The sequence below is a fragment of the Lolium rigidum genome, chromosome 7 (assembly GCF_022539505.1).
Source record: "Lolium rigidum isolate FL_2022 chromosome 7, APGP_CSIRO_Lrig_0.1, whole genome shotgun sequence".
In the NCBI taxonomy this organism is placed as follows: domain Eukaryota; kingdom Viridiplantae; phylum Streptophyta; class Magnoliopsida; order Poales; family Poaceae; genus Lolium; species Lolium rigidum.
The window spans coordinates 332,420,867-332,440,668 of NC_061514.1; the positions used below are offsets into that span (position 1 = coordinate 332,420,867).

Here is a 19,802-nt window from a genome sequence, read left to right on the forward strand (position 1 = left end):
GACAAAGTCATAGGTACCAGGTGGGCCCAACAAGTCGACGCTCGGTTCATGGTGGTCCACCTCAAGGGCTCGGACCCCATGTGACCATGATCAAGTAAAACCGATGCTAGGATCACCAAGCATAGATTCTATGCATTCAACGAGTATATATATGTCACATGGGATCACGATCGAGATGTCAGATCGATAAAGATCGGATTCAAATTAAGTACTCCTATTTATACTTCCCGCCAAAAATAATACAGCGCTGTTAATTAGCCACGGAGACTCAAATTTTAGTCGCCGGCTCTACGTAGTACTCTAACTAGACGACGTGCACCACTAGCAATGTTCACTGAGCATGAGCAGATTGAGCTCGGCGTCCTCGTGGGGAACCATGGCGCTAGCAATGCTCGCCATCTCTAGCTTCTTCTTGTTCTCTGCCCATGCTTCCTCTGATGACTTCCTCCCGTGCCTCTCCAGGGCCATACCCGAGCAGCTCCTCTTCACCCGGAGCTCGCCGTCGTTCGCGTCGGTCCTGGCGTCATCTGTCCGGAACCCGAGGTTCCTCACGCCGGCCACGGTGAGGCCGCTCTGCATCTTCACGGCGACGAACGCATCCCACGTCCAGGCCGCCGTCGTCTGCGGCCGCCGCCACGGCGTGCGCCTCCGCGTGCGCAGCGGCGGGCACGACTACGAGGGCCTCTCGTACAGGTCGCTGCGCGCAGAGGAGCCGTTCGCGGTGGTCGACCTCGCAGGCCTCCGCTCCGTTCGAGTCAAGCAGCGAGCGGCCACCGCGTGGGTGGACTCCGGCGCAACACTCGGGGAGCTCTATTATGCCATCGCGAAGGTGAGCGGCCGTCTCGCGTTCCCGGCGGGCCTGTGTCCGACGGTGGGCGTCGGAGGCCACCTCAGCGGTGGCGGCTTCGGCATGCTCCTGCGCAAGCACGGCCTTGCCACCGACCACGTCGTAGACGCGACGCTGGTCGACGCCGAGGGGCGGATCCTGGACAGGAACGGCATGGGGCGGGACGTCTTCTGGGCCATCCGCGGCGGGGGCGTTGGCGGGAGCTTCGGGATCGTGCTGTCGTGGCAGGTGAAGCTCGTGCCCGTGCCGCCGAAAGTGGCGGTATTCACCGTCCAAAGGTCCGTCGAGCAGGGCGCCGTCGATATCCTGGCTAAGTGGCAAGAGGTCGCCCCGGCTCTCCCTGACGACCTGCTCGTGAGGGCGGTCGTTCATGGACAGGTGGCCAGCTTCCAGTCCCTCTACCTGGGCACCTGCGAGGCGCTCCTGCCGGTGATGAGCAGCCACTTCCCGGTGCTCGGCGTGAACCGGACGCACTGCAACGAGATGACGTGGCTAGAGTCTGTGGCCTACGTCTACCTCGGCGCTCACGCCACCGTGGAAGACATCCTGAACCGGACCGCTGCCGAGGACGCGGTCTTCACCAAGGCCACTTCGGATTACGTCCAACAAGCCATCGCAAGGGAAGTGTGGGCGGAAATCTTCACCGGCTGGCTGGCGAAGCCAGACGCGGGGCTGATGATTCTGGAACCATACGGCGGCAAAATCGCCGCTCTGCCAGAGTCGGCGACGCCGTTCCCGCACCGCAACGGCGTGCTGTACAACATCCAGTACATGAACTTCTGGGAGGGTGCCGGCGAGGGGGCATCGCAGATGGCGTGGGTCAGGGACGTGTATGCGTTCATGGAACCCCACGTGAGCAAGAACCCGAGGGCGGCATACGGGAATTATAGGGATCTTGACCTTGGCATGAACGTCGTTGGCGACGGTGACACCACGAGCTATGAAACTGGCAGAAAGTGGGGCGAGAAGTACTACAAGGGTAACTTCAAGAGGCTGGCAATGGCGAAGGCTGAGATAGATCCTGAAGACTATTTCAGGAACGAGCAAAGCATCCCGCCACTTAGGATGTGTTTGATTGAAAGGATCAATAAGTATGGGATGGAATTCTGTAGATTGTGTAGATGGGATGATAAAGATTAAGTGTTTGGTTGGCATGAATGAGATGAGCCCACTTCCTGTTTGCAGATATCAGGTGGTACGATCAGTTGTGTTTAGCTTAGAATGATTATAGTTGGTTAACTTAAGTTTAATCGTGAGTAAGATTAGAGTGGGATGATTCCATACATTTATTTTTGTTGCCCACCTCGCATTTAGCGATTCACTTGGAGTAATCATCTTGTAAAAAACATATTCGTTCATTATTAAAATAAGTATCTCAACATTATCTCGATACAATATGGCAAACTCTCTACTCTGAGGCTGAGGCTTTTTTTCACGGAAAAGAAATTTTTTTTTTTGAAACGAGGCAAAAGCTTTGCCTTTCATTGATATAGGAGAAAAGAGTTGGCCCGTTTATGAGGAAAACAGGCCGAAAAACCGTACAACACGACACCACACGCCAGCCCCGAGGCTGCGCTCCACACGGGTCGACGACCAACCAGGTCGACACCACACCTCAACGCAACAGGCGGAGGCGAAAGACCGGAGCCACCGCTCCAACTACCACACCGGCCCCGAGGCCGCGCCCCGCCTGGCCGAAGACGAACCCGCCTCCGCCGAAAAACCACCAAAACACTCCACAAGACCCTTTGTCCGGTGGACATCCAAAGCGAGGCCTCAAGAGGCAAAACGACGCAAGAGCGCCGCCCACGCCCGATCCTGCGAGAGATCTAGGGTTTCCCCCGGAGAACCCGAGCGGAGAACAAGAAACACCCGCTTCGACGACGCCTTCAAGAAGTATGCGGCGCCCACAGGCGTCACCGTCGTCGGTCCTGGCCGGCCGCCAAGACAGAGCTTTCGCCCAGCGAAGAATTCCAAGACCTCGCGCCCGCCCGCCAACAAGGACCGGCACAAAACCACCATCTCCAACCGCTAAGCCGTAGTCGCCGACGCGCAGAGGGCAGCACAGCCCGAAGCCAACGGAGAACCGCCGAAGATCACCGTGGGCGCCGCCGGAACGCCACATAGAGGGGACGCCGACAACACCGACACGAGGCTCGAGGACGACCGCCGAAGTCCGCAGACGTGAACACCCCGCACCAACCGAAGCCGCCACCGCACAGCCAAACTGGCCCGACAGGCCCAGATCGGGCCCGCCCATCGCCGCAGCCACCAGAACCAGCACCGCCGCCATGGCCTCCGGCTGGCTCCACCGCCCACGCTGCCAGCCCAGCCGTCGCACAGCCCAGCACCACGCCGCCACGCCGCCCATCGCTGCCAAGATCGGGCCCGGATGGCCAGCGATTCCGCACGGCCACCAAGCGCCGCCCGCAGCCAGCCGCGCCCGACGCCTTTCGCCGCCGCGCCCGACGCCCTTCGCCGCCACGCCCGCCGCCGTCGCCGCGCCCACCGACCGCCGACGCGCCCGCCGCCGCAGCCGCGCCCGATGAGCTCCCTCTCATCAGGTACGCGTGAGGGAAGAAAACCGCCCCGCCGCCACCTTCCCCGGGGAGCGCGCGGCTTTGCCGGCCCCCCTCCGGTGGCGGCGAGGCAGGGGAGCGAGGGGGAGGGGACCTAGGGGCGGTGGCGGCTAGGGTTCCCCCCTGGTCGCCAGAGGAGGACGACGCGGGGGGAGACGACTCGGTGTGAAATTTTATTTAAGAGTTAATAGAGTTACAATCAGAAGATATCACCGTGGCAATTTCCATAGGAAAGTTCCTAAAAAGCGTAGCAGTTCTATCATGTGCTCTACCAAGTTTGGCCAGCTCATGACTAGCACGGTGTGTTTCACGAGAAATCTTGACCACGAGTCACCACTGATTTGCCCTTTAACATGTCTGCGTTAGGTCATTGCTTAATCATTACCAATGAATCCAAGTAGCTTGCAAGGAAGCGCTTAGAGCTTTCTAGTTGATGGCATAGGCTTTGCATGCGTGACTTCGTTGTTTATATGTCAAACTCTCCATAAGACCATGAGCATCATAGCCTTTTGCATTTCCGCCAGTCTGGTAGAAGATATGGAGTAGCCATTCCGTTCCAGTATCAGTGATTTGCAGCATAGTCTATGGATAGAAGCCCCACCTACACCTTAAGCGTCATATGATTCATCGTTCCGATATGTATCTCGTCTAGTTTTTATATTTATCCTTTTTGACTTGAGACAACAAAAACGATTGTGTGCATCCTGATTATGCAGAGGCTGGATGTAATTTCTTCTTAAAGTAATAAAGCATCATTTATCGAAAAAAAGACTCGAGGTTGACCTCATGGTCTCCAACATATTCCTTGCCAGCTGGCAGTAATAAAAGTGTGGAAAGTATCTTCCCGCCCATTGCCCCGTATGGATATACTGGGTAGTTTCATTCCACCATGGTGCATATTTGCCTGGGTAGCGAGTGTGCATTCATGGCTATTTTTCAAGCCAGCGTCAGTACCTTCAGCGCCACAGGGCACTCTTGCAGACTGGCCTCTCGCCATCGGGTCGATTGCTTATCGTGCCAATGCCTTGTGCTACCGGTTGCTCGTTAAGGCCATGTTTATTAGAATTATTTATTGAAAAGCTGCCTCGTTTGATCGGGCTGCCATGACATAAATCCTCCATGTTTCTGCGGTTGAGGCTAATGGTGACTGTCGACGGTCCTCTGGATCTTCCGATGCCCACATCTAGAGGATGATCCGCAGAAAAAACCTCAAAAAATATCCACACGGATATAGGCACCTACAACATCTTGACTCTGGTTGCCGGCTGATGGCAGCATCGTCACTTCCTTGCCGACGGCATCGGGCACTTGCAAGGCTGATCTTCTCAGCCTCGCAACACTATTCTACCATGAATCTCCCCACTCTCCGACATCGTCATGCATCGACTCTCTCGTCTACACCGTAGACGAGCAAGGTATCCCCTTCTTCATCAACAAATTATCAGGTCATTTCTAGTGAAACTATATTTTTATTCCGTCACATCTTATGTTCTTTATTTGGAGCGTCTGTTTGCTTTTATTTTTGTTTTTGTTTGAATAAATTTGGATCCCAGCTATCCTTGTATTGGAGAAAGACACGCTCCGCTTTTTCATTTGAACACTTGTGTTCTTCGTTTTACTTTAATGTTCATGGCGAAGTTGAAAGCCGCTTCGTTGATTGCTATTTGGTTGGAAACAGAAAATGCCTCATATTGTCTTGAATAATTTGATACTTGGCAATTATTTTGAGCTCTCAAGTAGATCATGTTTAAGCTCTTGCATCATGTAGTTTAAATCTATTAGTGGAGAACTACCGTAGATCTTATTACAACCACGACGACAAAAACCAAAAGAAACCGAATTAAAATTTAGCCTAGCTAACATCCTCGCATCACGAACCAACACACCAATATGTGATCGGTCAAAATCTTGATTGTTCAATGCCTGCACCAGCAATTGACAGTTCGACTCAACCTCCACCCTTGTCATACCCCAGTTCATTGCCGCCGTGAGCCCTTGGATACAAGCCTCAGCCTCAGCATGCAGCGCACTCTGTGGAAACATCAGACAACCAGCTCCAGAACCCAACACTTCAGCGTTTTGTCCTCTGATGACAAAACCCCATCCACCTGATTTAGGATTTTCCTTAAAAGCTCCATCTACATTAATCTTCAGAACACCCTCTCTCGGAGGCCTCCATCTTTCTACATCTTCATTAGGTTGTTGCTGAAGTTGTTTGGCATAAAATTCAGTAAACTCTGTAGCCCATCTTCTTGCTTGGAAGCTCACCTCGTCCACAGACCAGCTCCTTTCTCCAGCATTTGTTTTATTCCTTGCTGTCCACCACTGCCACGTTAGTGCAATAACCAGCAATCTACGCGTCTGCTCCATCCCAAAAATTTTCATCAACATGTCCTTTGCGTTCGGACACTCCAGTAGAGCTAGTCGTGCCTCCTCAAGCCCCATTTGTCTCCACAATATTTTAACCTGCTTACAGCGCAAGTGGCCACCATCCTCATCTAGCGTGAGGGTTCTTTGTTGGCCAATCCTACAGGTGAGTTATCGTTGTTGGCATGATACATGCGTGCACCCAGATTAAATACTACATCAACACGTTGGCATGGACATTTGATTAGAGTAGCACATTTTGCTAGCTTGGTACGGAAGCATGAGAGATCCGATCCATCCGGCTGCCCAGGGGCACAACTAGCTACACGTCCATGCATATAACGACCTGCTACTACTAGCTAGGTAGCCTTGCCCTTGCGCGTCCAACCAACCGCCATCTTACATATAGATTGGTGGGCGGCGACCATGCTGCCACTCATCACCGTGAATATCCGGCAGCACAACGTCTCCGGTCGACAACCATTTTGCATACATATCACGGACGGTGACCACGCTTCCACCCGTCACCACTAATGTCCGACTGCATGTTATCTCTCCCCTCTCGTGTACAAATAGATTTGTTTTTAATATCAACGAGGAGAAAAATTTCTATACAAGGTTTGCGTCCAATCATTTCCCATGAAGTAAATCATCAAGCATTGTGCGTGGGATATCCTAAACAACCAACACATTAATTCCCAAAAATAGACATGCCGTTCGAACCTTCCGCAACAGGCGGATACACATGTTGAACCATGTATTTCTTGCCAAAGTGTTCAACTATGTTTTCATATGAGTATTGCCAAATCAAAGCTTGAAGTCAGATAATTGATTTATTTGTTAAGATTTTGTTGTTTTTTTGGTTAATATAAATTGATGAAAGCATAAACTCACCTCTCAATGTCTAATAGAAGTCAAAAGAAACCAGGGAGAACGAATTTTTTTAGATGACCCTATCTTCATTTTTTGATGGAAGAATATTGTAAGTATGGTAGTAGATTTGAATATTAAGCCCTTAGAAATTCAAATTTACAAAAAATAAATCATTACCTACCAAATTTCTATTTTCTTAGATTAAGTGCCTATTATATATGATCACTTACTCACCATAATTAACTAAAATTGCAGAAAAATCATGAATTATTTTTTGACACACTAAAGATAGTGCCCTCGCATTTGAGAGTGCCACCTTGCTAGTTGGTTACAATAAGAAACAATTCATTGTACAATTTTTTATCTATTGCATTCTCAAATGATGAGGAAGTCATATGCCCTAGGTTTTCAGCCTTGCAGGGCCGCCTTCCTCAGAGTATGACGTGTGTGTGCTGTAGCGCCTGGGACGTGCACAGCAGTATTACCCATTACAAAAGCAGCCAACTGTGCGGCCATTCCGACCAGATCGAGATGTACATTAAATTACCGGTTGAGCAAACGACTCTATATTCTTGCCCAAACGGGATCACGATCGAGATCATGAGATCGATTGGTGCCAATCAACTACCGGTCGATAACCAACAGTATATAATCCGGCTCCCACGCACTATATAACTACGTACGTGTTGTGTTGTTGCACTAGGCAAAGAAAGAGGCTAGCTAAGGCCCAGCTTTTGTTCATCACGAGACGTGCAGTGCAGCTCAATGGCCTCGTCGCGAATCATGGCTCTAGCAATGCTCATCATTTCGAGCTTCTTCTTCCTCTCTACCCATACCCAAGCTTCCTCAGATAGCTTCCTCCAGTGCCTCTCGGCGTCCATACCAAACCAGATCGTCTTCACCCGGAGCTCCCCATCGTTCGCGTCCGTCCTGGCGTCGTCCGTCCGGAACCCGCGGTTCCTTACTGCGGCCACGGTGAAGCCGCTCTGCATCGTCACGGCGACGAACGCGTCCCACGTCCAGGCAACCGTCGTCTGCGGCCGCACGCACGGCGTGCGCCTCCGCGTGCGCAGCGGCGGGCATGACTACGAGGGCCTATCGTACAGGTCCGTGCGCGCCGATGCGACCCCGTTTGCTGTGGTCGACCTCGCCGGCTTCCGGTCCGTGCGCGTCACCCGGGGAACCCCGGCCACCGCGTGGGTGGACTCCGGCGCGACGCTCGGGGAGCTGTACTACGCCATCGGGAAGGTGAGCGACCGTCTCGCGTTCCCGGCGGGCCTGTGCCCGACGGTGGGCGTCGGCGGCCACCTCAGTGGCGGCGGCTTCGGCATGCTCCTGCGTAGGCATGGACTCGCCGCCGACCACGTCGTGGACGCCTTGCTGGTCAACGCCGAGGGCCGGCTCCTGAACAGCACCACCATGGGGCGCGACGTCTTCTGGGCCATCCGCGGCGGAGCTGGCGGCGGGAGCTTCGGGATCGTGCTGTCGTGGCGGGTGAATCTCGTGGCCGTTCCGTCGAAGGTCACGGTGTTCAACATCCCCAAATCCGTCCAGCAGGGCGCCATCGACATCGTCACCAAGTGGCAAGAGGTGGCACCGGCTCTCCCCGACGAGCTGCTCGTGAGGGTGGTCGCTCAGGGACAGGTGGCCAACTTCCAGTCCCTGTACCTGGGCACATGCGACGCGCTGCTGCCGGTGATGAGCAGCCGTTTCCCGGAACTCGGTGTTGATCGGAACCACTGCAAGGAGATGAACTGGCTCCAGTCGGTGGCCAACATCTTCCTCGGCGACGGCGCCACCGTGGAGGACCTCCTGAAGCGGACCGCTTCCGGGGACGCCGTCTTCAACAAGGCCACGTCCGACTACGTCCGACAAGCCATCCCCAGGGACATATGGGCGCAGATCTTCACCAGCTGGCTCGCGAGGCCAACGGCCGGGCTGATGATCCTGGACCCCTACGGCGGCAAGATCGCCAGCGTCTCGGAATCGGAGACGCCGTTCCCGCACCGCGCAGGCGTGTTGTACAACGTCCAATACATGAACTTCTGGGGAAGCGCCGGCGAGGAGGCGGCGCGGACGGGATGGGTCAGGGACTTGTACACGTTCATGGCGCCGCACGTGAGCAAGAACCCGAGAGAGGCGTACGTTAACTACAAGGACCTTTCGCTTGGCGAGAACATGGTCGGCGGCGGCAACGTCACGAGCTTCGAGGCCGGCAGGGTGTGGGGCGAGAAGTACTACAAGGGCAACTTCAGGAGGCTGGCAATGGCGAAGGCTCAGATAGATCCCAACGACTACTTCAGGAACGAGCAGAGTATCCCGCCACTTGGTAACCAGATCATCTTGACAAATGTGGCACGCGTAGACCATGCTGCTTGATGGACTATTCCATTTTATTCAGCTGTATTTACACATCCTGTTGTAGTCAACAATCTGTTGTGACTACAAGGACCTCACGTGATTGAGTGCATTAATGGTGTTTCAGTATATCGCATCAAGGTTGTACGAAAATGAATTCCCTCATGCATGTAGTCGACACTTAATCTTTACCTAATCTTTAATCTACTTGGAATCCAAAACCTTGAGTTCAAAATCAGGACCCTCCTCGGTAAATGGCTGTTCAAGCTATTTAGGGAGGATGGAATTTGGCAAACTCTTTTTTAGGAGAAAGTACATCAGCTTAAATGAGTTATCTCAAGTTTCTTGAAAACCTAGGAATTCTCATTTATGGGCGGGTCTTATGGTGACGAAGAAGCTTCTTCCTATATGGATCTTTCTCTATTAGATAGATCGGAGATTAGATTCCGGGAGGATAAATGGTTGAAAAATACCACGCTCCAAGAACAGTATCCGGTATTATACAATATTGTGCGGCATAAGAGTGATTCACTTGTTAAGGTGATGAAAACGGTGTCACCGAATGTGTCGTTCAGACGAAGTCTCACTGGGCCTAGACAAGCATCGTGGAATACTTTGTTACATCGTGTGGACTCAGTCCATCTAACTCAGGGGCAAGATCTTTTTCGTTGGAATCTCACTGATAGTGGTGTTTTCTCGGTGGCTTCAGTGTACTGTGTTTTAATCAACCTGATATTCCAGTTGATAATAATAAGAAAATTTGGAAAATGAAGATACCACTTAAAACTAATGTGTCTGTGTGGTATCTTCGTCGCGAGGTTATTTGCACCAAAGATAACCTTGCAAAACATAATTGGCAGGGAAGTAAAAAAGTGTGTCTTTTGTCATCATGACGAGACAATAAAACACTTTTTCTTCCAATGTAAATTTTCTAGATCTACATGGTCACCATCCATATAGGTTCTACCTTATATCCACCGCGAAGTGTTGCGAACATATTCGGCAAATGGCTCAATGGTGTGGATCTTAGGTTTAAACTACTTATTAGGATGAGAGCAATGGTGTGGATACTAGGTTTGAACTACTTATTAGGAAAAGAGCAATGGTGTGGATCCTAGGCTTAAACTACTTATTAGGATGAGAGCAATGGTGTGGATCCTAGGTTTAAACTACTTATTTGGTCGCTTTGGCTATGTAGAAATGACAAGGTTTTTAATAATAAATCATTTTCTCTTTTGCAGGTTATCTACCGTTGCACAAGTTTTTTCCGCTTGTGGTCGCCTCTACAGTGTGTGGAGCATCACGGCCTCTCTACAGCTCGTTTGCCTCTCGGTCCAGAGAAATGGGCTCGGCCCGAGCCTTGCACAAACTCGATGCAGCTCGGAGAAGCTCGCGAGCCAACCATAGTTGTGTCACTACCATGTGGGTTCCACCATCTACAGCAGCGGAGAAGCATGGCAGAGGTGGTCGGACGTTAAGTGCGAGCACAGCACCTGAGTAGGGAGAGTGCAGAGGCAGTGAGAAGCATGGCAGCAGGAATACGAAAAACATTTAGTCAAACAATTTATCTGCAGTTATTGGGAGAAGACAATGACATGTTTACCTACATCATTTGTTGAATCTAACACCACACCCCTATTTGAAACTATCATGAACACGCTATGGCGCAATATTTTGTCATAAGGAGCTAAAGGTTGTTGGGAACGTGAGCGGCATGCCTTCTTCCGTGGTCACCGTGGTGACAGAAAACAGAAACGGTAAGCTTTTGGGCTGGAACGAGCCGAGCCAGCCGAGCCACGAGCTTGCGGCGGTCCAGATTATTGGGCTCGACTCGGTCACCTTCAACAGCGAGCCGAGCTCAACTCGGAGTGAGCCGGGAAAAGCTCAGGCTGAGCTAAAAACTCAGCCCGTACATCCATCCTTAAGCGCGAAGGACAACGGTGACTTCTCCGTAGGAGACGAAATGAGATCTAGGAGGCGCGTAGCCGACGCGGGGAGGGATGGATATGGTTTTTTTTATGGCGCATGAGGTCAGGGCGGAGATTGCGCTAGCGTTGTGAGAGGTTGGACGAAGGCTCAGGCGGAGATGGCAGAGATGACCTCGGTGCAGAGACTTTAAACGAAGCGACATGTGACTAATGTTGGACTAAGGAAACGATGAAACTTTTTAACGTATTGGGGAAATAGGGAACCAGTTTAGTATTTTTACGTAGTAGAGAAACAGTGAACAGCCCGTCCTTAGGATTCCCTCTAAGATCTGCTCAACCAAAACATGGTGTGCTTACCGTCATCCTTTCTAAAAGAACGTGCATTTGATCGACCGTAGCAGCAAAAGATCTACTACCTAATTGCGGTGCACCAGGGGCACCGCGAGGGTCTAGTATATGCAATGGAGATATTGTTTTTTGAACCATACACCAATTATATAGTGTAAAGCTGATGTATTATCTATTCATGCAATTCATACGAAGCACATAAATAAATCTAATTCCTAGTTTCCTTTTAATTTCCGACTAAGTTAATTGATCATGCTTTTGTTGACTCCGATTGGAATTCATAGGAAAATTCAATTTGTTAATTTATTTTCTATATTCCGAGATTCAATGATAAAAGAATTGAGTGATGGATTTCTTTTGCTCTTCTATACCATGAATCTGCAGTCTTTTGCATGCACATCTTTATACAGCTGCATGTAGGCCCAGTTCTTTTGGCGGCTTCTCCAAGAAGCTGCCCTCCCCTGGGGAAGCCGGTGACAAAATTTTGTGAGGCTTCCAAATTAGTTTAGCTTTAGCTATTCTAGAAGTCTCGAAAAATTTTAGAACCAGCTTCCTCAGAAAGTTGGGGGAGGGCAGCTTCTCCGAGAAGCCGCCAAAAGAACTGGGCCTATGTAATCCTCTAGATGCACGATGCATTGATGCAAACCGCATGTTGGTCGAACAAAAATGAGAGCCCAGTAATGGTGCTAGCGTGCCGGCCGGGGCGCCAAATCTACGTTGCCATCGATGATCGATTATAACCAGCTCCAGGTCCACGTGAAAATAGAAAGATGGTGGCGTGGAGTTTTTTTTGTGTCTGCTCATTTCTAGACGTGGGGGGGGAGGGGAACCGGACACGTCAGGAATCTTTTCCATAATAGTTTGCTGCAGGATTATTTTCGACAACAATTTTAACCAGAATTGCATGGTCAGAGTATTTGACACCTAACTGCTACAATCGTTTGCCTTTATAAGAGCCAGTGAGGCAGAAGGGATTACACACACAAGAGCAGAATTGGAAGAGGCGAAGCAAAGCGCACGGGGCGAGCAAAGAACCTCCAGATCTTCAAGGAAAATGTTATATACGGCGACAACTAAATAATGAAGAACGATAAAAGAAAATGCAGCGGAGATATAAGATTTAACGTGGAAAACCCCTTTTGAAAGAGAAAAAAAAAATCACGGACGCCAACCAGCAAAACTTCACTATATCACGGAGTGTTTACAAACGTCGTGGGTTATCTTGTAATCTGATAAACCCTAGCCGGCGGCTTACAAGAGGTATATATAGACGGTGGCATTGATCCGTACCGCGGGGGGCTGCCCCCCCCCCCCCCATCCACGCTTGGTCAGTTTTGTTGCGTTCGAGGAACACGTTTTCTTGCTTCGTTTCATTAATTAAAACCTTCATTCTTACTCTTAAGTCCTTACTTTGCTAGGAGAAACCATGGTCGGACTTAGGGTTTTGCGCTTTGTCGTGATGTGCTTCGCCTATGCTCCTCTGCCGGTGGCATCGGGCCTGGCGCCACCTAGCACTTGCAGGGATAAGCTCAGTAGCCTCCCGACACTATCTTGGCAGGAGTCTCCTCACTCTCCCACAGCGTCGTGCTACGACACACTCGTCTATGCTGTAGATGTACATGGTGTCATCACAGCTCAACTTGGACTTATCAGCGGTTACCACAGCTGTGGTGGATCCGCACATGCACCATTTGACTGCAAGGGTAATGTAGCTAACTAGTTGTTGTTTACAATAGCGAAGATTTTCTAGGGCAGGGGGCGATGGCCCCCTACTCTAGAAATTTCCTTACATATACATATATTTAGGCTATTTTTAAAAAATATTATTTACAATTTAAGCATGATTGGTGTTCTTGGACCCCTTAACAATCTCCGTGAGGTTCCTCCACTTCAGCCCACATAAAATATTTAAAAAAACATATTAGTACTCCGCAAAGATAAGTATTAGGGTAATACAATAGCAAACTAAATAATATTTACATTTAAAAGATCCATGGTCTTTGGAGACATTGAAACTATTTATTACTATTGATCGAGCGAACTATATACCTCTTATTTCTACCATAGCTACTTGTGTACATCATGTATATACGTATGTATCTCTAGAAGTAATCACAGAGAAAATTATAAGTGTCAGTGTTGTTTTGCATATTTGGAAAGGATAGAGACAGGGTATGTTGCGGCTTGGACCTTCTGTATTTTCTAGAATTGCTATAAATTATACAGGCTAAAGAGTGAATCTTGAATACTTTTTTTGATAAGAGGGGTGAGAGTACAGGTGATGTAAGGGATGGAGATTTAGTGTACATGAGGAACCTGGCAACCCTCTTTAACCTTGATTTCCATTAACTTTAGTTGCCATGGCTTGGCAGGGGGGTTACAGTTGACTGTTGTACGTTGATTAATTAAATAAGGCTTACAATGAATTATTGCATACGAGGGCATTTGGTCTAGTGGTATGATTCTCGCTTTGGGTGCGAGAGGTCCCGAGTTCGATTCTCGGAATGCCCCCTTTTTATGTTTTTGCTGCGAGTTTTCTAGACAAAAGAAATGCGAGTTTTGTCTTGTGGTAGCCCCGCTGAAGGGTGCAATTCGTTTCGAAAAAAATAAGAAACTCGATGGAACAAGAAGCACGCTGCTTTCCCAAAAAGAAAGCTACACGCCTACACCAACGATCGACGTATGGTCCACCGCCTTTGACGTTCATGCATGTCTGTTCCCACGTGTGCCTATGAGCGGCAGCATAGACATGCATGGGGTTGGTGAGTACTGCACAGATGCGACACGCGAGTTGCGCGAGCAACAGCTCGCGATCATGGACGCGAGCGAGCTGGACCATGTTTTTGAAATTTGAAACTAGATCGGGAGAGGAGAGCTGGTGATGGGCTTCCTTTGATTAATTTAGAAGAAGTTAATTGTAAAATGTAATTAGACTGTGGCATTCGATATTTTTCGGATTGAAGGGAGTAGTATTTATTTGCAAAACTAGCTACTAGTACTCCACATGGGTCGGCACGGAGCTTAGCAAGTTGAGAATTCTTAGCCATCGTGATGTTATTTAGTTTTACTTGCAACTTACGACTAACATGAACCACGAAGCGATCATCCGTCATGCTGCAACTCAGCCATCATAAGTTATGGTGCAATCTTATTATAATTTGGAAATTGACGACACATGCATATGATTTGTTCGGGTGTTCTGTGTTCCAACGTCACGAGCAGAGGCAAAACTCCGGTGTGGGTAGGCAATCGATTGAAACCATGATAATGACGTAAGCCTTTTCTTAGAGCCACCACGCATAATATGGAAAGCAAATGTTTCTTTTACTAAACTAAGGGATGATCCCTTTAGAAGACAAGAGAAGATATTTTTCTCCATTGCACCATATATCTTTCCTTAGTAACATTACTTTCTTCTAGAATTTAATTAATTCTTATTAGTTGCGAGAATAGCAGTAATAAATGGTGCATTCTATGTTGAAATAATTAGATTGCCTAGCTTATTCTAACAATTTTGGTTTTGGTTGAGTTGCTTAGTACGTGCATCAATTTTATATGGTATCAAAGCCAAAAGACTCTGCTGACCTAGTATTAAAGAAACAAATATGCGACCTTTAACAAACTCACCTATAAGAACTAAAATAGCCGATACGAGGTGGGGAGAGTGTTGAAATAAACATTTTACCTAACACCTTTTACTAGTTCAAGACCTTAGGTTGACATAACTATTGCATCTCAATTCTATATTATACACCATATATCTATATTACATTATCTAAATAATAGGGAAAGCGACTTAGAAAAAAGCTTGTTTTCTATCCTACTTTCATTGTACATGCCCTCGCACCGGCCGTCCCAAATGCACGGCAAATAGCCATCTCACAGATGGAATAGGTCGCACCTGACCGGCTGATCTAGCATCTATGCTCACTGCCAGGCCCGAATTTAGAGGGAAAATGTCAAATAAGTATGGAATGAGGGAAGCGATGAGCTGTGAGCCTGTGACTAAAGACAAGATGATACCAGCCAAGTCAGCGTCGGGCCATGTTTCGTTGCTAGAGACGGCGGGGTGGCGTCGCATGTGGTCTTGTTAGAGCATCTTCACTCGGCTCCCCAGCAATCCCTCTCAGGCCGTTTTTTAATGTCGGATGGACGAAATTTCCCTAGTCGTGCTCCTAGGTGTCCAATTTTTGGTGGCTTGGACCAATTTTTTATCCCGCGATCGCAGGCCGAACCCAACAACCCGAAGAGCGGACACATCAGCTGCACATCCAGTGGAGATGCTCTTAGATAAGGGCATCCGAAGCGGCGCGACACAAATGGTCGCTGAGCGACCGTTTTCGTCCGCCGTGACCGGAAAATGCGTCTGGCACCCTCTCCAGCGGGGCGACGCAAAGTGACCGGGCCGTCCACGGAGACGCAAACCTGGCACAAATATGCGCGTCAGATGCGTCTCTGCGGATACTGTGCGGACGCCGAAAGTGTCCGCTCGTATCCGGCGGACGTTTCGTCGGGCTCGTCTGGTAGCGACCCTGCGTCGATGCGTCTTCTGAAACACGGCAGCGACTGGCGCCGCTGCGTCGCTTCGGCAGTCTGCGCCACGTTAATGGCGATGCCTCGGCTACCGAGCGGCCGCAGCCCACCTCCGCCAACCACGTCAATGGCGTCGCCACGCGTCCCGCGGCCACCGCATGCCTCCGGCCTATATAAAGGAGCCGTGCGTTCTTCTTCCTCATCCACTCCTCCATAGAAACCCTAGCCGCCACAAAGCTCCAGCGTTCCGCCGCCTAGGTGTTCCTGCGACGCAGCCAGGCCAGCGAGGAAGACCATGGCGGGTCCTGGTGGCCGGCGATGCGGTCGAGGCCGCGGCCCTGGGCGCCCCCGGGGACGGGGCAGGGGCCGCCGTGGTGGAGCAGCTACGGCCCCACACTCACCGTCGCCTGCGTCCTCTTCGTCTTCCTCCGACGTGGAGGAACGCTGCTTCGAGTTCCTCCTCCGCATCGACGACGACCCGCTCGGCATCAAGCGTCTCCCGGACAAGTTCGCCGAGTTCGTCGATGGCGTCGAGTCGGCGCATTTGCAGCTACGGGAGGCCAGCTGCAACTTCTGCCGCTGGACCGTGGAGGTCCTGTTCGACGGGCAGGGCAAGATGTACCTGCACACCGGGTGGGGCAAGTTCGCCCGTGACCTCGCGCTCGAGCCCGGCTGCCAGCTCACCTTCCTCTACGAGGGAGACGGTGAGATGGTCGTCAAGGTGTTCGATGACACGACCTGCCGCAGGCACTACCACACCGGCGAATCCGCGTCGGACTCCGATAGTTAGAACGTAGAGTGTTCTTTCTTTGCGGCGAATCTGGCTACGGGTCAGACGAAGCCAGTAGTGGAAGGTTTCTGTCTGTTCTTCCTCGGTAGAACCAACAAGGGCACCGTCATTCCTCCAGCTGGATTTTCCAGTTTGGGTCACTGGGTGTGCCCTGTTCTTTCTTGGCAGCGAACATACGGAAATCAACACAACTGGTTTCTATTTTTAAAATATTTATATTTGTGTCAACCATGGTTCAAACTATGTATTAGTTTGTGTAAACCATGTTCCAAACTATGTATTAGTTTGTGTAAAATAATCTTCCAATTTGTAATATTTGGAACTTTGTTCAAATAAAAAAGAGAAAAACAAAAACAAAACAAAAAATGCGTCGGGCCGCTGGAGCCAACCCCAGACGCAAACGGACACGCGAACGAAAACGATCATTTGAGCGTCCGCTGCGCGACGCAAATGGACGCGCACGGACAATAAAATGCGTCGCGTCGTTGGAGATGCTAATGGCTCTGCTCTGCACTGTCCTCAGTACACACACCAGCTTCAGACTATCATCTATGCTTCACTGCCGGTCGCCAAATTTAGATCAGGCGAAATGTCAAATATGGAATAGGGGAAATGATGAGCTGTGAGCCTGTGACTAATAAGACAACGTAATGTCTGGCAATGTCGGCGCTCGCGCCACGTTCCGGCACGAGGCGGCGTCGCCTCTGGTCATGTTAAATAGCGGCTTCAGCACGCGCACAACCGCTTCACACTTCACCGAGCAAACACAACTCCAGCTAGCTGTAGCGTTGCTCGGTGCGAACCTGAGATCATTCAGCCGGCAAGATGTTCCGAGCGATGCAGATCGTCCTCAGAGGAAAGAATGGAGCTGCGGCGGCGCTGCCCGGGATCGCTAACCACTGCAGCTACTCCACGGGGTCGAGCTCCCAGAGGCTCGCCGGGAAGGTGGCTGTGATTCACCGGTTAGTCGTACAGAGTGCCCCAACCAACTATCTCTACTACTTAAAAAGACTAAAGTGATTCCTTATTCTGCCATCCACAATACGTCAATTGCTTCAATTGCTTCGTTGTTCCTTTTCGTGGTCGCGCTTCCTCGTCCGTCGTCCACATGGGCCAGGCCCAATGAAACCTGCAGATCAAATCCACCTTCTCCACTGCTCGACCTCCCCCAAATGCATCGATTCAGGCTTCATCCCCGCCGCCGCCTAATCCACCTACCCCTGCTCGATCTCCCCAAAATTCATCGATTCGATCTTCAACCTGTTGATCTGGCGTCCGCCCCGCCGCGTCCGCCCCTTCAATCCGGCCGGCGTAGAGGAGTCGCTCTGGCGCGCTGCACCAAGCACGTGGCTGCACCGGCGCGCTCCTCTCCAACGCAGTGCGTGCACCCGCACCGAAGGCGAGAGGGATGCGGCGCCCGGCGAACGGATGACCAGATCGCCGGCTTGACAAAAGGTTAGGAAGCTCTCCTACGGGACACTCATCAAGGCTGTCGATCTTGGTGCAGCTAATCGGCCGGCCGGTTTTTCTTCTCAATGAGATGGGGAATGCTTTGATCGCCGTTCCACTCCTCAAAATCCAACGACAAGACGACCCGTCCTCCGCCGGTCGTCGACCCCTGCAGCCTACAGCCCGCGATTCAGCCTCCTACCAGCCTTCAAGCATCCGTCAAGGGCAACAAACCAATCAGCGGCTCTGGCCTACATCATCAGGTGAGCCACTGGTGCTAACCTGCAGCTCATCGACTCAGCTCCATCTCCATAGTGCAGAAGTAATATTCCTTTTCTTTGATTTGATGCCAGTTAGGACGAGAGGGGAAGAGGCACACGATCTATACAGGTGGACAGAAATTCTACATATACGTCACAAGTTAAGCCGATGATGGTTGATAGAGGGCTTCTCCTTTTTTATTAACTTCAGATTTTGTTTCTGCAATTCGCTTTTGCTTCTCCCGGGTTAAGCCCTTTGTTGACAGAGGTCCTCTTTTCCTGTTTCTAGGAGGAATCTTCAAGAAAAGCCATCAGGGGATAAGAAAGGTTCAGACTAATTGATGCCCTTCAGCCTGCAAGTCTGACTTTGAAAATTTACCTTTGATACACATGCTCGCATAAAGCATATTTCCTTAATACGTAGTGATGCATATGGCTGTTACTGGATTTCATTATTGTGTTTACAAGACATAATTTCAGTGTTGTTCTAGCCTATTTTTTATGCTTTGCATTTTCATGCACATCTTGTTGTACGACAGGAAGAAGGTTTGCGTGTGCTGCATCTTCTCAAGTAAAGGAGTGCTGGATTTGATGCCAGGGCTAGATAAACTAGCAGGGTCGTTTCTCATCGAGTTGTACTCATTGCACTCACCTGGTATGTTCATTTTGGATATTTATCAAGCATTCTATAATTTTGTTGTATGTGTAAGTTTACCAGTCTCAACCAACGTCTAACATTTTGGTATGATAAATGGATTTATATATTTTATGATGAAATGGATAGAATTTTATTTTATTTGAAAGGCTGATTACATGCTGCTTTCTGGTTAGATTTACTATTTTCCCAATGAGGGTTATTGGTATAATTGTTTAGAACTCAAGATAGTAGCTTATGTACCAGATAGATGTTTTCTGGTGGGTAAGCATATGACTAGCACAAATTATTGATGTTCCTTTTTTATATTAAAATTTGTGTGTCAAACATTGTATTGTTCAGTAGAGTTTATCTCATGCTTCAATTTAGTCTATGGTGTATCTTGGAAGTTAGATACTCGAGTTATAGTATACTAGCAGAAGTGCCCGTGCATTGCACTGGGAAAGACAAATACTCAAACACTCATGCAGTCATGCCTCTTCTATTTGTTACCATTGTTGATGGTGGTCACATTTTCTCTTATTCATGATAAAAATAATTATGCATAATAAAATCAGATTGCAAACCCTTCACTGCACTAACTTGTAATAATGGTGGGCTCCATCCTTAATTTTTATTAGTAAGATACAAATTTAAAACAATTTAACATTAGTACACATAATATTATGGTCGTCTTCTTGCTGGTACGGCCCTTGTTCACAGGAGGTATGGGGGCGGCGGGTAGCTCGAGCGGTTTGAACATTGTCTCTACCTCTTCCTACTCTCGTCAAATGGGATACTCTTCGTGCACCGACAGTTTGCCCTGTCTGCGAGCT

At 49.6% G+C, this 19,802-nt stretch overlaps 3 protein-coding genes and 1 non-coding gene across 6 annotated transcripts; all 4 read left to right on the top strand.

The window, feature by feature from the left end:
* Positions 1 to 376: 376 nt before the first annotated feature.
* On the top strand, positions 377 to 1,987 carry LOC124673449 (berberine bridge enzyme-like Cyn d 4). Its single transcript, XM_047209526.1, has one exon. The coding sequence runs from the start codon at positions 377 to 379 to the stop codon at positions 1,985 to 1,987; it is 1,611 nt and encodes a 536-aa protein (XP_047065482.1).
* Positions 1,988 to 7,431: 5,444 nt separating this feature from the next.
* On the top strand, positions 7,432 to 9,045 carry LOC124673450 (berberine bridge enzyme-like Cyn d 4). Its single transcript, XM_047209527.1, has one exon. It carries the CDS (start codon positions 7,432 to 7,434, stop codon positions 9,043 to 9,045), a length of 1,614 nt encoding a protein of 537 aa, XP_047065483.1.
* Positions 9,046 to 13,739: 4,694 nt separating this feature from the next.
* Positions 13,740 to 13,811, top strand: TRNAP-UGG. Its single transcript has one exon. It is a non-coding gene; the product is annotated as a tRNA-Pro (tRNA).
* A 4,199-nt stretch (positions 13,812 to 18,010) lies between these two features.
* LOC124677918 lies at positions 18,011 to 18,946 on the top strand. 3 transcript variants are annotated; one of them, XR_006994273.1, is made up of 4 exons: positions 18,011 to 18,335; positions 18,426 to 18,507; positions 18,622 to 18,659; positions 18,872 to 18,946. XR_006994273.1 is itself a non-coding variant. In XM_047213856.1 (4 exons), exons 1-4 carry the CDS (start codon positions 18,164 to 18,166, stop codon positions 18,922 to 18,924), a joined length of 330 nt encoding a protein of 109 aa, XP_047069812.1. In that variant the 5' UTR covers positions 18,011 to 18,163; the 3' UTR covers positions 18,925 to 18,946. The 3 variants fall into 3 exon arrangements, 2 of the variants coding, with proteins under 2 accessions (XP_047069812.1, XP_047069813.1); XM_047213856.1 differs by having other exon boundaries at positions 18,426 to 18,492; XM_047213857.1 differs by having other exon boundaries at positions 18,426 to 18,462.
* The last annotated feature ends 856 nt before the right edge of the window (positions 18,947 to 19,802 follow it).

Coding starts and splice junctions, on each gene's coding strand:
- LOC124673450 (XM_047209527.1), top strand. CDS start 7,432: ATGGCCTCGTCGCGAATCATGGCTCTAGCAATGCTCATCATTTCGAGC.
- LOC124673449 (XM_047209526.1), top strand. CDS start 377: ATGGCGCTAGCAATGCTCGCCATCTCTAGCTTCTTCTTGTTCTCTGCC.
- LOC124677918 (XM_047213856.1), top strand. CDS start 18,164: ATGGGGAATGCTTTGATCGCCGTTCCACTCCTCAAAATCCAACGACAA. Junction 18,336..18,425: donor GCTCTGGCCTACATCATCAG/GTGAGCCACTGG, acceptor ATTTGATGCCAG/TTAGGACGAGAGGGGAAGAG. Junction 18,660..18,871: donor GCCATCAGGGGATAAGAAAG/GTTCAGACTAAT, acceptor GTTGTACGACAG/GAAGAAGGTTTGCGTGTGCT.